Below are 16,762 nucleotides of genomic sequence, written 5' to 3' on the forward strand. Positions count from 1 at the left end.
CTGAAGTTCGGAGGTCGTAGAAATCCGAAAAGAAGCGTTGAATGAAACCGAATTTATTCTGTGAAACGAGCTGGGAACTCTGAGCTTTATAGTTGGTCGGGCCTTCAGCTTCACCTCGGTGGAGGCGGCAAATTTCTTGACCTCGGTTGTAAGTTTCCGCTATTCTATCTTGTATTCAAAATTTGATCAATCCTTGATGTTATTCGTCCTATGATATTGAATCAAACGGGGCTATCCACAATCACAACATGTTTCGTCACCTTTATCTCCCCGCCAAACATTGGCATTGTCTCAGATACCTCCATTCCACACATGGTAGTCCCGTTGCCTGTAACGCCCCATTGCTGTAACGATGTTTTTGTATCCATGATTTTATGAGCAAAATAAAATTTCCAATCCGTTTCCGGGGGTGCCTGAGTCTGTCAGACATGAAGTAAAATCATCATGGCTTCATACCTGTTGAGTCTGAAGCCACTCAAGTGCACGTCCTATCATTATAAACGGAGCGCTTCGGTTCATATTCGTCCCGCGGTGATGTCGTATGAAGTAAGTAGGACAAGCTAGGTGTGAGAAATGCCGATTGACAACACTGCAATTTGTATGTTACTGTTCACTAACAATTGTAAGCCGTGTATCAAAAGGCCTGAGGTAAACATACGTAGAACAAGGACTCTCGGATGTGGCGACAAGTTATTACGCAAATCAGAATTGTAACATAAAGGATCAAACAATGCCATATGCAAGCACCGAGAGAAAGTGTTTCCAGCTCCTGGTCACGCATGATGAAGGACATGCGTATGTTGTTGTTGTGTATTTATATCACTTGTGAGGATAAATCCACAATTCACAGCACTGGATGTTCATCCAGGGACAATATCTCAGCATGCAGGTACATGCATACTTTTCCCAGCATATGCAGTGCAAATTGCTCACCATCAAAAATCTAGACATGCTAAATAAATACCATCTTAAGTCGAGAACAGTAGTTTCTCATTGAGGTATCAAATACTGGGAGAGGTGGTTTTGTTCGACTCTAAATGCCATTGGTTATTATTGGCTGGTATAAACCCTAGGTCAGATTTATAAGATCCCTGGAATATATTTTCCAGACTTTAATTTGATGGCCCCTTTCCTGTCTTTAACAGTTACTTAACAGTAGAATGGTATTCATTCGCCCCAAGTGACTTTCCGTTTATTCGGGGAATGGGAAGCAAACATTTTCCGGCAAAGCACTCTAGTGAAGCAGAAGATCTATGCAAATGCGCCGGTCTAGATTTTACTCCGGAAAGTGACGCCACTTCGCTATGGGAAGTTCTTTACATAGTAATAATATGAAATAAGCATCACCTTTTTCTTTGGTCCTTCGACATCTGGAGCATACCAGGTCTTGACTGGGTTTCTTTTTCTCTTTGGAGACCACCTCATGATAATGAAGAGGATAATAACTTAACGTCCATACCAAACATCGTGTTAAATAGCACCTTTGAGCTTCGCAGTCGTCCTTTTTTGAACTATATGTTCCTTTATCAATAGTACCCGAGTCTTCTAAGGCGGCTGCCAATGTCTTGCAGTGACACTTTATACCATTTTTCCAAATCCACAGGCATCTCATATCCCAAAACGTTTGCGAGATTTTGTCTTCTTTCGTACTCGTGCAGATATCTTGAATGTAGGCGCTGGTAACATAAAGCCTTTTTTTGATCGAGGTTTTTTGTTGGTTGGTTCAAGACAATCGGATCATCGATGCTCAGAGGAACGAATTTTGGAATGCCATACTTCGCCCAAACTCGTGTGATACCATCCTCGCGAACCGCAAGATCGGCCGGGAATGCATCTATTGTGTTACCCTGGTCATCTTGGGCTTGGTGCCTAGCATTAAGATCATGGAGAACAATGGCATCAAGCACCACATCATCGAGGCCATTGCTTTTGACATCTTTCATGATTTCAATGCCACTGTGAGGAAACCAAATGCGCATGGTCTGTTTGGTTAGAGGCTTGTGTGAACATGAAAGAGATGGGCACTTACGTGCAAGCGTTGTGGTACTGGGCTTTTTGCAGGAACACCAGAGGCTGGAGATGAAATCAAGATAGGCTGTTCTTTCGACATCGTGGGAGTATCTGACTTCGTGGAATCGAGGATCGAACTTCGATTGGAATCTGGTCCTCCGAATAGAACAGTCTCACGTCGGTTGCCTGGGGAGAGGATGCGCGGTACGAAGGTTGATAGCAGGCTGCGAACGCTTTCTATGCTTAAACAGGGCATAATCTCACATTTGATAAAATCTTGATGGAGATTACGAACTTTTAAAGATTCTGAGGAAGCGTCTTTATAATACAATCAGCGACGTAGGCTTGTGCTCCTTTGGTTGAGGCTTGAATCAGGGTGGCAACATCGGGTTTATTTCTCGACGTGGTAGTAGGAGAGGTAATAGGTTCGGCTTGATTTACAGACTGGCACCAAAATAGCATCTGAACGTTCATAAAACAAGCCACAACAACCTTTGGTCTATAGCACCCAACACAATTTATCCACGCGAAGATAATGAGTACGTTTGAAGTATCGTACAAAAGAGACTGTTCATGACCCAGTATACCTTGGAAATATGTAGAATCTCAAGATTCTTTTCGGGCCGTCACTAATCCTTTGTTATGCCAAAAAGCTGGAACTGACCTTAACATGCGGCTGTCTGTGTTGCTGAAATTATCCTTTACTGAGTAACTAACTAGTTAGCTAGGCGAGGTGACTAATCAACTATGATATATCGGAATAAACATAACCTGGTAAGTCCGTTCTCTGACAGTTTCTCTAATCACGTGTAAACTTCGATTGAGATCTTTTTTTTCCGATGGAGGGAGGAAAAGAGGAGATGAATTATCCGAATATACTACATCTTCAGTTTCAAGCTTAAGGTCAGTCCCCAGGCCGTGCCCATAAATCGATCTTTAGATGTTTGCAACAGGCTCCCAGGAATTGGATAACAGTCAAACCCGGGCAAGTCCGTCAACAACTGCACCAAAAGAGTGATGGAAAAAGCCCAGCAAGAATATTCCTGACATTCAAGGCTACAAATAAAACAAAGTAGAATTAGACATATTCCCTTTCCTATATCCCATTCAACCCCCAATCCTGTAAGAAGGCACTTGTCGTGTCACTTTTGGCACTAGTCCATTTTAGGCGGATCTCTTGGTTGCAACCAAGAGATCCGCCTAAAATGGACTAGTGATGGGGCAACAAACACACCTGAGATGTTACTGTAATAAACATTTTGTGATATGCTCCTGTGCGTGATCAAAGATCAGTTGTAAAGTTCTGTGTGGAGTGCATTCTGGCCTCAAATACCAAACTGCTCAGCACATCTAGGTATCGATCTGGTATTCAGTCAAAAAATTCGAGTCAATCGGCCTCAATGCACCTTGATGCGTTCGCGAATCTGCAGCAATACATGAGCTAAAATATATTTTGGAAATGCCGCGACTATACTGTCATCTGGGGATTGGCAGTTTGAAGATAAACGTCCTTCGAACTGCAACCCCTCTTTGCTATTTGCCTGCAATTTCAGGGATCATAGGTCATCCATTCTAGCTCTTCATGTTCTTCTTCAGGTCATTGAAAAGCTTTTCGACCCTCGCCTTTGCATCCGACGCATCAGATGTGTCAGAATCAACCGGGACATCTGCCTCTGACCAGACCTTGTGAGAGTCTTTGTTTGCCAAATCTTTTAGAGTCGAGTTCGCTGCGTTCTTGTTGATTTGCCATTTGTATCTTCTGTAGTCCTTTCCATCTATCTCAATCTGCTCGCTGTGATCGAGACGAGATCCGATACTTGCATCGTTCTGACCACTCTGAGACGGAGCAGCTCTAGTGCCAGCGATGCCTTGACCTTGGGCCAGTTTTGTGATTTGCGAATTTCGTCCTAGCACCCAGTTCTTAAGCTTTTCGAGGGATTCCAGTCTTGCGCGGCTCATCTTGGCTAAATTTATCAACCCATGTCTCCAAATTGGGCATCAAATGTGATTACTTACTAAGTAAGAAAGGTACGCACGATAACCAAGTATTCAAATATAAGACCGAATCCCAAACTTCTGCAAGTCAAACTGTCCACTAGCACAAGAGTACATAGAAGAAGAAGCAGCTTCCCCGGTCCTGGCTCTGCTTAAATATTTTTAAACAAGCCAAGCAAATGAGGGGTATACGCATGTTCAAATAGTATTATTAATAGGCTAACTGTAAGAGTGGATGGCCTGGTGTATTTGTTACTTTAATTTATGTTTTTATTCTCAGAACTAAGCCCAATCAACATCGCAGGAGCATGCACAAGAAAAAGAAACAAACAAACTACCCGAATGCTTCGAGTCAACTGCCAAATGGCCATAATCTTCATTTCCATGCTCGCTCTTCTTCAGAAGACTTGAGACGCTTGTATGTTTTGGCCTTGGCTTGGTTCAGGAGCTTTATTGTATCATCGTACTGATCATGCCTCACGACTCCCTTTTCTGGCCATAGCTCACCTAGTGAATTCTTGATATCCGCCAACAACTCCATACCTCGAATGGCGCCAGAAACATCACTTTCGAGTGAGCTAATCTCACCATCGGAGAGCTGCACTGGGAAAGGAGGATTTCCGAATGCTTGAACGCCTGGTATATCTGGCCATTCTTTCTCCAGATCCAGAGCATTGGCCTGGTATAATGCCTCCCCGTCTACCAAAAGATTCTGGGCAAGTAGCATCATTTCGAAACATTTGGTCTGCCGAAACCCCATCGCCCTGTAAAGTACCGGATTGTCGCGATGTGTAAGGTTCTTGTATAATGCCGACAGAGACATGCTCATATAGAGCTGTTTTGCTTCCAGTTGTTTTTCCAACGAAAGTTCGGCGAAATTCTCGGGGAAAGCTGGCGGTACAAGGCCTTCGACGGTTGGTCCATCATAATCCAGGAAATACGGCTGGCGAGCATGTTCAAATAAAGGTAATAGTTCCGTTGATTGCCAATCTATGATCCCTGAAACTTCCGTGGGGCGTTCCGGGTTAACGAAAATGTTCTCCGTGTGAAGGTCGCTATGCCACAGGACGGACGCCATAATCGACGTGTCGGTTGGTAAGAGGTATCGCACCATCTGAAGGTAACTGTGTAGAGCAGCTGCTTTCTTAGCCCGAGTCGGGCAGTATGTACCGGGTCCATAAAGACTCAAAGGGGATCGGGGGAGTTCTGCGATGCTCTGTACGCAGGTAATCTCTCGAAAGCCAACTGCGCGCCGATACTGAAAAACATCATCCCCTAGAAGCAACAAAAAATCTTATGTGAGCAATGTAAATGTAAATCAATCCAAAATGACGACTCACATGGTCCGCGGTCAAAATCAATTGATACCCGCCCATGATCAACTTGATCTCGACCTGTCGATGGCCCAATAGCAAAATGAGGCTCTGTGGCCCGAGTGCCATCGCTCTTTATTAAAACACATTCTTTCTGATGGTCGGTGTCGCTTGAATAGTAAAGGCTCCCATATTTCGTGAAGGAAGTAGACAACCAAGATTTTTGATATCCTGAGATCGCTTTCACAATTTCAAATCTATCTTCGATGCTCATATTGTGCCAGACGTGACTTAGCTGGACACCTGCAACCTTTTCCATAATGATGTATTCGGCACCAACAGCATTCTCGCCTGCTTTCGAACTCCAGGCTAGAACACGTGGAACAGGAGTACCCAAGACATTGCGAGCCTTACGAAGATTAGTGACCATCAAGAAGCAGGTAAGCCGTAGAGTAGAGTCAAGGGCGGCTTACAAAATCCATTGTTGCCACCTCACTAGCTGTCGTAAGACAAGCCTGTCCGGCGTTGGGGTTTGGCACCTTTGCGACCACTTCAATGCCATTTGCCATGGTGAACAAGAACGTTTTGTTGAACATGCCATCAGGAAATTTTTTGATATGAACACATCCCCTTGCGCCGACCGAATCAGCGGCAAGCCTCGCAAGTTCGTTCATATCAAATTTTACCCGGCGTATTGACAGTTCATGTTCTTCATCTGATACAAATCGTCCCCTTGTGTACTCGAAGAACTCGTTAACCGAGTTCCAGTTTTTTTGTATTGACCTGCTAGAGCCTCGTCTGAAAAGGAGGGAAAGACGTAACTTCTTCGAGGGCCTGGCTGATTGAGTGAATAGCCGGCGCATAGCTGTGGTAGAGTTCAAATCAATGAGAATGCTACAGTGATGCGAGAATGAAATAATGAATGGAAGATGTAAGTTCACGCGCGAGGATTATTGACCGCCTAGGAATAACAAAGTCGCTCACGTGAGCAAACGACTTGCTGCTTAGGTCCGGTCCGGTAATCTGCGTATCATCACGTGAGTTAGTGCCTAACGTTGCTTTCTCTGACTTGACTGACCCCTCCCCCTCCTTAGAAGCTTGAAGATATTCTAAGGCGAGGTTCATTCTTTCCTTTTCCTCAAGGTATGCAGATATTGATTATACCAGAAATAATTTGTTCTCTCTCATGACTCTTGAACCAGCGACCGTTGCTGATCCCTACCACTGCCTTCTTCGGTAGCTGCTACATATCGCCAAAATGGATCCTCATGAACTACCTCGGGCCGCAGAAGAAATCCGACAGGAAATAAAGGGAATGATACCCGAAACAGCTATTTTGGAAGATCAACACAGCGAAATTCAAGCGATGATTCTCGAGGAGGACGAAAATGGGACTAAGGCTTACGGGGGAGATCCACTTGCGGCAAAGATTTCGCGTTTGACGGGCAAGATGGGCATCGGCATTGTATGTACGTCTCATTGTATTCAAGGTCTTGGACTGATCAAGTATTAGGGTTGGAGATTTCGTCTTGTTTACTGGTCGGAGCCTACCAAACTTCTTAATGACCGAAAGCAAGGATATCTCATACCATTAAAAGAAATCACTTTAACGCCTGGAGGAACGTTGAAAGAACGTTATTACGTTGAAGTCACTAATGAGCCACTTCTTAGCTCGGGGGCAGCAGCTATTTTCATAGTTCCAGCGTGATTAACAGAAGTGCTCAATTAGTATGTACTTGTTCAATTTATACATGTGATATCCTTTTTGCCACAAATGACTGCATAGCTGGCATGCACAATGGCAAGTTCTGACTGCGAGTAAAATCATTTCACGACGACAGGCCACTGGATTTGCTGACGAGAAACGCTCCAGTGGTATTGTGACGAGATATTGGGTGTTTCAATGGAAGTTTGGGATTCAGGATCTCGATACTCAACCGCGAATGGCTCCACTGCACCATCTGGTCCGAAAATATCTCGATCCTGAAGCATTTCCATGGATTCTCGTGGTATTGGGTCGGCGTTTTCATGCATGCTCAATGTGCTGCCCATCCAAGCAATGGCTCGCTCGTCAATCGCGTCCATGGGCTCTTGTGGTATTGGATAAGCGTTTTCATGCATGTTCAATGTGCTGCCCGTCCAAGCAATGGCTCGCTCGTCAATCGCGTCCATGGGCTCTTGTGGTATTGGATAAGCGTTTTCATGCATGTTCAATGTGCTGCCCGTCCAAGCAATGGCTCGCTCGTCAATCGCGTCCATGGGCTCTTGTGGTATTGGATAAGCGTTTTCATGCATGTTCAACGTACTGCCCATCCAGGCTAGGGTATGCTCGCCTACCATGCCGATGGACCCGGACTGCACCATTGGTGCGGAAATTTCCTCGGCAGAAAACCCAGGGCTATCTCGGGCTATCTCGTTGCCGTCTCCGTGGGTTGGAAGATGCGCCGCGGAATTACTGACTGCGATATGGAGATTCGAGGTGGAAGTGGACGGAACTGGAGCTGCTGAGTGTGGACGAGAGTGTCCTAATGGATACTCCACTTCCCTCGTTTCTGGGCATGTCGTGGGATAAATTTGTCTTTCCACGTCTTGCCTTGCAGAGTTTCCTGCATGCTGTATTCGGAAAGATCGCGTCTGTTGGAGTGCCCAATCTTTGCGAAGTCTTCGTCAGTTGGTTTTGACGGGGAAAGATTGCAGCCTACTGACCTTGACCTGTTCCCGTGAATTGGGTACCCCGAGATATTGAATCTTCGATCTTCTCCCATAGTTTGCCGAACATGGCATCCGCTAGGTCGTCTATGTTATTCTTGCCCTCAACATCCAAAATTCCACGAATCTTGAGACGTCGAATTTCCTCTTCCCTGTCCGGCCCACTCAGTGGTATTGCTCTGATACTATGTTGAAGTCAATACTTCGGTCAGATTGTCATTATGGAGAGCTTACAACTCGTCATGGACATCTCCGGGAAAGCAGAATATGTTTCCAAGATGGGTGTCATTCTTTGCCTCAGCACACCCTATGTCTTGACACAAAGCATCAATCCTTCTCCCTTCATTTGTCCACCCGGTCACTTGACGTGTGATGGTTTCCAAGTCACTACTTACCAAACCTGACTTCAAAATTATGTGAGCTGCCTTCTCCACATTGTTGGGACGCATTTGATCGATGCATAACCTGTTTTTCAGTCGATGATACATCACTTTGAGGAACCTTGAGCGGATTGTGTCAGATTCTCTTCGCTCATGCACCTTTGTTAGGTACTTATAAGATTGTGCAAGTGGTAACTCGTCAAGATCAAGTGTACTGTCATCTTCCGTAAAGAATAGGAGTGGACGTTCTTTCCAGCGGAGCACATTTTCCCTAAACTTTTCAGGGATAGTAATTTTCGAATCGTGTGCTTTCTTAACTCGTTTTCGAGGTCTTGTCGGGGAATTATGGCACGGGGGGCGGCCAATGCTTCTCCTGGCACCGACTGGGATTTGAGACCAAAGGCATCGCAGCGAACTGATAAACTGTCCTCTGTTAGTGTCTTTGTCTAACAGGGTATTGATTCCAAGCACACCACTTTGCTGGTAAGAAGGTCTTCAATGTTATCCTTCTCATTTTCCTCGGCCTCCGCGCAGGCAGCAGAGAGAGTTTCGATGACGACTCTACTTTCAGAGACACCCATGGTAATCTTGATGAAGACAGGTGGGATAGACGATGATGCTAGGTTTTGTGATTGTAGGTGCGAAAAGCAATGTATTGTTCGAATTTGGCGAAAGCGAGGGAAACGGGGGGGGAGGGGATAGTCAACGAGAAGATCTTCCTTTAGTTGCACTAAATTACATGAGCTGCGGGGCGCTATTCCGAGGCGCCTATTGGTGCCTCATGATTGGGGCTTTGAGGTCCCTCGTGCGGCGCGACCCGTTATAGGAATTCCTGGAGATAACGCTCGTTCGTAAGTATGGTGCAAGCCCTTGGCTTGCCCTCCGAGCTAGGAGGAAGGTACGGATAACATAGCTACTGTACATTTATATGAAAAAAATATATATATATTTGGTTATAGCGTCATTAGGAGGTGTTGTTGGCGCTAGAACAGAGCGCATGTTGAATATTGATAATTGGTACGTGCTAACGCTGGATTTGACGCATCATGGTATGGGTTGCTCGGCAGCAACACTGATGATTGGGCAATGATCACTCGAAGCACCGTGCCAATTAAACTCATAATATTTTACCAGAACCAGTATTGTAATTTAGCCAAGAGGTCAGTGCGGTAATACGTGCGGCAGTCGCGCATGTGCATCATGATTATTTGCGACCTATCTCGTACTGTTCCTCCTTTCCCCTTTGAATATGAAACTATATCGCTTTGTTCTGGCATCAAATCCCGCAGGCTTGGATTAAGATTTGCCAGGCGGCCAGAATCCATTGTGGTAGTTCCACGAGATAAGCGGATCAGATTAGGGATTATGTCCGTTTTATATATTCCAGACTATACTGTTGTAGTTCAGAGGTGTAAATTGACCTTTTATTTCAGGGTGATACATGTGCCTATATATATAACAATGAGCCAGGTTGATTGGAAATCAACTTGGTCCTCTGTATAGACATCTCGGAGCTAATTCTGATGGTGCGGCTTGGTTCCTGATCTGCACCAGCCTCATATCACAACATATACGTATACGGAGGCTTTCCTACCTGAGGTGTAAAAACCAACACATGAAGTCTGAAACATGATAGATCCTTTTGAATTTGCGGGACCCTCCCCACATATCTATCACGCTTCTTCCGATGTGCAAAAAGGTTACTGGCACCAGGGTCGCATCTGTTGCTGGCAAATTGATCATTGTCTGAATTTGTCAGTTGACCACACCATGTATTCCACCTCAGACAAACGAAGAGCTAAAGAATGGTGGCGTTGAAAGGAGATCATTGTTGGCTATAGTGCATAGACAGGGGTTTTTAGAATGTTCCGATTGCGCCTAGTCTAGCTGTGCGTACGAGATCCTCCATGGGCTGTTTTGTGGCCCCTGGGGCTTTAAAACTCCCAGGGCCATACATGCTGTAACAACTCACTATCATACTGCACTGAAATCAATCAGTGGGGGACGGGTTTTCTTTCAGATCGAACATGATTCGTGTCACTATTTTGTGCTTCGACGTGCTCGGTCGTTCGCTCGATTGTTCGCCCTCTTCGCCCTCCAATTGGTTGTCCGGTCAGGCGCTGCCCCTTCACTGCCCCCAGAAGGAAACGAGAGACTTACGCTCTATGAGCTGGGTCTTTAGTCATGTTTAATTGGCTTTGATATTCATCAAATGATAAAGTGTCGGGCAACGCGAATATTCCATCAGACTTGTGCGTTATCTGTGGCTTTACCCGCATCTATGGCAGATAGATACTCACAGAGATATCCAAAAACAATATAGAAAGGTTATTTCACTGTGTGGACTCGAATCTCAAAGGTCTTCTAGAGAGGAAAGGGAAAGCGTACCATGCTTCCATGCTACTCAACGGCTTGTGTACCACAGCTTGCTCCGCCGAAGATCACATGCATACCCCCAAATCTCGCCGCACGATCCGGCTCAGGATTCTCCTTCAACAGATCAAGGACCGCCTGAAAATGGTATGTGGCCAGCTCGGGTTGCTTCATTTCGTTCCAGAACCAATGCCATGTTCCTGTTGACAGTTGTCAGAGATATACATGAAGCATGGAGAAATGATCTGCGCGGGACCCACATGGTGTATATGGGTTCCCTTGAACGCGAGGAAGCTACCTTTCTTTTGCTTCCTCGCGCTACGTCTTGTATCTAGAGTCGACCATAGCTTTCCTTAATATTGATTATTCATCTACGTATACGTGAGACCCTCATAACAGTCTTATCAATTCCTGGGACCCCAAGAGCAGTTCCTGGGGCTATAGCTTTACTTTTTCGGGAAAAGCGAATTACGCAGGTTTGTGCGCAGGTCCGGTGAAGGTGTCTTGTGAGGGCTTTCCGCGACCTCAGAGGGCAGAATATTGACTCTAGGATCCAGAAATAGGGTCCCAGGAGCGCGACAGCTCCCAGATCCAGCCAATGTGTTCCCAAAACCAGTTCGTATTCAGTCAGGATCGTATAGTGAAGATCGCAGGGGTAGAACTCGGTTTCCTGTAAACAGGAAATGGCTAAAGAGGAGTTCCCAGGGGATAAACATTTCCTAGAACTGCTTTTGGAGTTTTTAGGATATATGTGTTAGTTCCCAGAGTCATGTTAATCTGACTGTCGACTAATATAGATGGGCTGGTTTTGCTACGTCGTGAGGCGGTACGGATAGAATTGTCGACACTCCCTTGCCGACCCGCGAGCTGTGTTTTCTGCCTAAAATGTCCGCTTCGCGCTTCACAAGGCTCAGCTGAACTCGCTGTCGGCATTATTTTGGCCGCTGCCGTTAGGTATGATGTACAAACAACTTGTATCTACTGGCTCTCGGTTCGAGTTGAGATAGTTATACTTATCTCAGATTAGCAAAACTTCCAGTGGCATTTTTAGACTAATCAACATCTAGCACTTGCGAATATGAATCAGTGGCGAAGTTGTCTGTGGGGCTAACGATCAGGATCCCATTCATTTGGTTGTAGTTTGCTCCAAACTCCATATGTCTGTTGCTGGTCCGAATTCCAGCGTCTGGTCATGTGTGGCCACGTGTGATTGACAGATTTCCCATTTCCGTCGCGCGATTACTGCAAATCGCAATCACCCACGCTGAGTGGAATTCGGTCGTGCCGACCGGCGAAGCGGTGCAGAGGTAGACGGGTCTCGCGGTAGATGAGCCCCTGCCACTCTGGCTGAGCGACGGGGCCCACTCTGCTCGACTGGCACCCGTGGGGATCCCACTGATCGCTGAGGCGGCTGGCTCTGACGACGTTCGTTTGGTGCTGGCTCTCTATCGGTTGATGGCTCGCTTACCGAGGGGACTCGGAGTGGACGAATCAAGGCGTCCAGACTTCCTTCGTTTCGACTGCATTTATCAGCATCCCGACATTGCAGAACTGAGAGATTCATACTAACCACACACAGCATGACGTGCCAAAGCCTGCCTGTCGCTTTTCCAACCACTCTTCCGCGCAGGATAGATGGCAATGCGCTTGGCACCGATCGCAACGCAGGATCACGCACTCGTTTGCTTGTTCCTCGTCCTCGGCCAAACAAAACACACAGTGAATCTCGTCGACATCTTCACTCAAGCTGAGATTCTGCAGCGACAAGTCCTGGACACCGGCCCAGATATTAGTGACCGAGGTCAGGATAGCGGGTCGAGCCGCCGAAACGTGCCATGGTACACTGTTGGTCCGCAGCATTTCGGCAGTCACAAAGGGATCGATTGACTGCTCTGGCCCGGGGCTGGTTGGCAGAGGTACTGGCGGGCCTTGTCTGAGCCCGTGAGAGAGTGACCAGTCAGTGTGGTCTGATTCCGCCAGGCGTCTCCTTGAGGCTGACGACGTCTGACGCTGGCGCGGATGCACAGTGGATGGAGTGGCAACTCTAGAGTCATGAGGCACTCGCGCCTGGTTGCGGACGGCTGCTTCATACCACTGCTGGCCAACTTGTTCGGCCTGCCGTTGCCGGTGCCATCTCGCGCAGAGGAATTCTTTGGCAATAGCGCAGAGCTTGGGTTGCAAATTTGAAGTGTCGAACGGCTCTCTGGCGAGAATGTTCAACCTTCGGTGGCCTATCTTGGTGTCTTCAAGTTTGATCGAGTTTTTGCACAAAGCGCCTTTCTTCGTCATTCCGCAACAAGAGCCAGGACCGCCATTGGGGCTGACTTCTATCTCACAAACAACGAATGGATTCCAAGGCAGCGTGGTGGACATTGATGCGATCTTCAAGGCAGAAAATTTCTCGGATTGTTGGTGATGTTGGGCATTATCTGCGGCGTTCCCTCGCCAGCTTTATATGCCATCGCCATAGGCTTCTTACATACGTTGGTGCGTGGCTGCTGGCTGCTGGCTCCTGGCATGGGACGCCTTCGTTGAAAGAATGGATGTGTCGAAGCATGCATTCGGATGCAGTATGCGCCGGTATGCGACCGCTCAGTGGCCTGCGTCAAGGAATATCATTCCTGATCACAGCTACAATTAGCTGCACTTGTGGCTGTAGATTGCGACGATTATGCATTGGCACAAGCATTGGCTATTGTAGTTGGCGGTATCGTTTGGCAAAATTGGGAGTTGCCTCTATACATTTCGGAGTGCAGGTAGGTTGTGATTTGCTTCAACGCTTGTGGCGCTAGATGCGAGAAGTGGGTACCAAGATATATTCGGGCTCCAGGGGCCATTGACACGATACTAGGAATCGTTTTGGTGTTCCCAGGAGCTAGACTCCGGAGATTCTCTAACCCAGCGTAGACGTTGTCCATGCTTTGATGCTGCCCCATTATTTTGCAATAGTATTAAAAAATACTGTACTAATTCTCACTTTCACCATAAAAGTCAATTAGCGTAGTCAGCTTTTCAATTTCAGCACTTTGCATTTTTGGCCAAATGGCGTAGAGGTCAAACTCAAGCATCCATGGAGTGTCACATATGATCCACGCGACCGACGTGCTGTTTTCGGGAGCTTTCTAAGGCATTCCCAGGAGCTATTCAATGAAAGTTACACCAGAGGATTCGTGACCAACATATAAAGGTCAACCGCTTCGCCAGACAGGCCAGATTAAAAGTTCATCGAATCCACAATTGCCGCCTTTTCGTTGCCTTCAATATCCACAACTCTTGAGCATTCAGCTTTGCTCTAATCTGTTACAATAACGGCTTCACTCCAATCTAGGAATTCCGCCCTATCTTTTGATTTGAAGAAACAAACAATGGGCCAATACTGGCTGGTGGTTTCTCCGTCCAAACGCGAGTACACAACACAGGATTTTGGTGGAAAGCTGTCAGAGATGCATTTCTCGTCGTGGGTTAACATTCTGTGTGACCTGATTGAATCCGAGTGGGCTGGCACCCGGCTCATCTGTATTGGGAATTACTTAAATCCAGACGATCTCCCGGCCACGATTCAACAAGACAACCTACACCTGGTTTGCGCTGAGAGCGATGTACCATCAAAGCCTCTCAACTACGACGTCGTGCAGGAGAAGTTTGAACAGTGGTCTTACGAAGACGAGGAAGCAGCGACTCTCGCTGCCATGAAAGAATCTATCAATCGCAAAAATCGAGTCCTGAGAAACTTGACTACCAGTCAATATGTGTTAGAGAACAAGTTGCAATGTGGAATCACCCTTGGTCACATTGTTCTGATGCGTATCTGTTGGTCGTTTGATAGTTCGACTGGCATTCCGGGAGGAGAATATCTGGCCAAGGGTGACTGGGTTGGTCATGAGTTCGACATTGTAGACGCTGGTAAGCTAGCAGATATGAACGGAGAATGGGAAGATGTCACCGAGGACACCCGCGATGAGGTTCAGGATCTGTGGTCGGGCGATTTCGGACAAGATTGGGAAGCTGAATGGAGAGCTTGATACCACATGGGCAAGAAGCTATGAAATCATTTGCTGTAAAGATCATTTGATGTAAAGAATGCTATATCCATGGGTTTGCTGATGAAAACCCGTGGAATTGATATCTCATGAGGCAGTGAAATGTCCCAGCAATACATTGTGTTCCATAGCTGATACTCAACGTCTCATATTCGAAGTCGACACCATCTGAAGCCATCGATACGGGCCGTAGTATGAACCTAGGTTCAACTACGCGGGATTTCATTCGCGACTTCGTGCATGATTCTATAAAATGCGACCACCGCTCCCAGAAATGTACAACCTCTTTTCAGGAACGCGGTGGCCAACTAAGTTCAGACTTCATTCCTCAGGCACGTAATAGGGACCCAGCAAGATGAATTGCTTCACCACTGCTTTCTCAAACATCCATATATTGCACTATTCCTATATGGTCACAGGTACCCCCTCGAGAATACATCTCTTCACCAGCAGAATACACCACGAATCTCACATTACCCCGAACAAATGTGAATTTGATTCCCTGGTCATGGCCTGGAATCCTTCCCACCTACAACGGGTATTGGGCCAAGTTTTCACCGTGAGCGGTGCATATGGGTGGTAGCTGACGGAAATCACTGCCCAAACACCGTTCCGATTGACTTTCGGATAAACGAAGTATTGTGCTTTCAGTTGTTCCAGGGCCCTTCTTTCGGGTATCCACCAGCGCAGAGGTTATCCTTGGCTGCAAAACAATTGTTTTGTTTTGAGTGCAGACGCCATAGTCGTCGACCAAAAAAAGTGGGCCCACCGAATTTTGCGTTTGTTGGATGCGAGTCTGCATCAAGCCAAAAAACTTCATGATTCAATCGGAAACTCAGGATTCGGCTGCTGTGGTGCATCCATGGCCAAGTAGTATGTTCTACAGCGTTGCTGTGGCCATGTGTCCCGATGAGGCCTCAAAAATCAGAAGAGACTGTCCAAAGGGGCAAATCTAGCGACAAACTCCCGAGTGCACTTAGGTTGGCGAGAGCCGTCGCAATCAGTCGTTCGAATCTTCTCAGACGACAAACCGCTGCAGTTGGGCTGTATCGATGACATGCCTCCAGTGGCGACCATATTGTTCATTGATATAGAAAGTTGATACTCGTGCATGGCATATGGTCACTTACGTTCTCTCGCAACTGTCGCATGTTTTGCACGAAAGTGGCCACCCGAAGACTCTCGTTCTGTCATAACAGAGTCGCCTAGCTCGTTGCTCTTGTCGCAGGCTCTGGAACTGAAGATCAGTTTAGTTTGAGTCTGCCCTGGGAGCCCTTTCGTGGCGAATTGAAAACCGATCGAGATCTCTGTTGTCTCCTTCTTGTGACATACTATCTTCGTTGGCGGACACCTCTGGGGACGGGGCGGCTGATCGTCGTGTGCGTTCCGAATCAGAAGAGGCGGCAGATGGATCTGGGAGAAATTCTGATTGGCTGGGAAACAAGTCTTGGATTTGATGTTTAAGCTGCCGCTTCAGCCTTTGAAAACGAGAAAATAAAATTTTGAGATATCTCCACATTTCTTTGCGCTTTTGGTATATAGAAGACTGGAGGAATGGTAGTTAAAGGAGATCGGTAGAATTGTTAGGTAACTATTATCTTCGAATAATCATGCGGAACGGGATTAAAGAACATAAGTCCGGTCAAACAGTTTCAGCGCTGTCGCCAGGGAAAAGCATGGGTAGTGGTCTGTAAGAGTGAGCGATAGTCACTACTTCAACATCTGTTGCTATGGGGAAATATTCAGAGCGGAAAGATCTCATATCTACATTACCACCTTTTGGATAGATCGCAGTCAATAACTTCACCTCCAACTTCAACGAACTCTACTTGACGTATTGCATTCAATGCATCAAAGTTACACATGTGAACTAGTGAACCACTGTTATGAGGTTTTTTCTGCAAGTCTTTGTTTCCAGGCCTCATCTGCTGCTCATTTCCTC

General features: G+C 46.5%; 5 protein-coding genes across 5 annotated transcripts; 2 read left to right on the forward strand and 3 right to left on the reverse strand.

Moving 5' to 3' along the window:
- Positions 1-3,582: 3,582 nt before the first annotated feature.
- Positions 3,583-3,969, reverse strand: N7506_001856 (uncharacterized protein; the record flags this gene model as incomplete). The annotated part of the gene is made up of 1 exon (XM_056951152.1): positions 3,583-3,969. The coding sequence occupies one exon, from the start codon at positions 3,967-3,969 to the stop codon at positions 3,583-3,585; it is 387 nt and encodes a 128-aa protein (XP_056817067.1).
- Positions 3,970-4,381: 412 nt separating this feature from the next.
- N7506_001857 (uncharacterized protein) lies at positions 4,382-5,992 on the reverse strand (the record flags this gene model as incomplete). The annotated part of the gene is made up of 3 exons (XM_056951153.1): positions 4,382-5,280; positions 5,346-5,727; positions 5,792-5,992. 3 exons carry the CDS (start codon positions 5,990-5,992, stop codon positions 4,382-4,384), a joined length of 1,482 nt encoding a protein of 493 aa, XP_056817068.1.
- Positions 5,993-6,576: 584 nt separating this feature from the next.
- On the forward strand, positions 6,577-7,026 carry N7506_001858 (uncharacterized protein; the record flags this gene model as incomplete). The annotated part of the gene is made up of 2 exons (XM_056951154.1): positions 6,577-6,783; positions 6,832-7,026. The coding sequence occupies 2 exons, from the start codon at positions 6,577-6,579 to the stop codon at positions 7,024-7,026; spliced, it is 402 nt and encodes a 133-aa protein (XP_056817069.1).
- Positions 7,027-7,142: 116 nt separating this feature from the next.
- N7506_001859 (uncharacterized protein) lies at positions 7,143-8,988 on the reverse strand (the record flags this gene model as incomplete). Its single annotated transcript, XM_056951155.1, has 4 exons — positions 7,143-7,969; positions 8,025-8,212; positions 8,792-8,830; positions 8,879-8,988. 4 exons carry the CDS (start codon positions 8,986-8,988, stop codon positions 7,143-7,145), a joined length of 1,164 nt encoding a protein of 387 aa, XP_056817070.1.
- Positions 8,989-14,145: 5,157 nt separating this feature from the next.
- On the forward strand, positions 14,146-14,802 carry N7506_001860 (uncharacterized protein; the record flags this gene model as incomplete). The annotated part of the gene is made up of 1 exon (XM_056951156.1): positions 14,146-14,802. One exon carries the CDS (start codon positions 14,146-14,148, stop codon positions 14,800-14,802), a length of 657 nt encoding a protein of 218 aa, XP_056817071.1.
- Between the last annotated feature and the right edge of the window lie 1,960 nt (positions 14,803-16,762).

Source organism: Penicillium brevicompactum (genome assembly GCF_028827555.1).
Source record: "Penicillium brevicompactum strain IBT 35665 chromosome Unknown utg000001l_segment0_segment0, whole genome shotgun sequence".
Taxonomy (NCBI): domain Eukaryota; kingdom Fungi; phylum Ascomycota; class Eurotiomycetes; order Eurotiales; family Aspergillaceae; genus Penicillium; species Penicillium brevicompactum.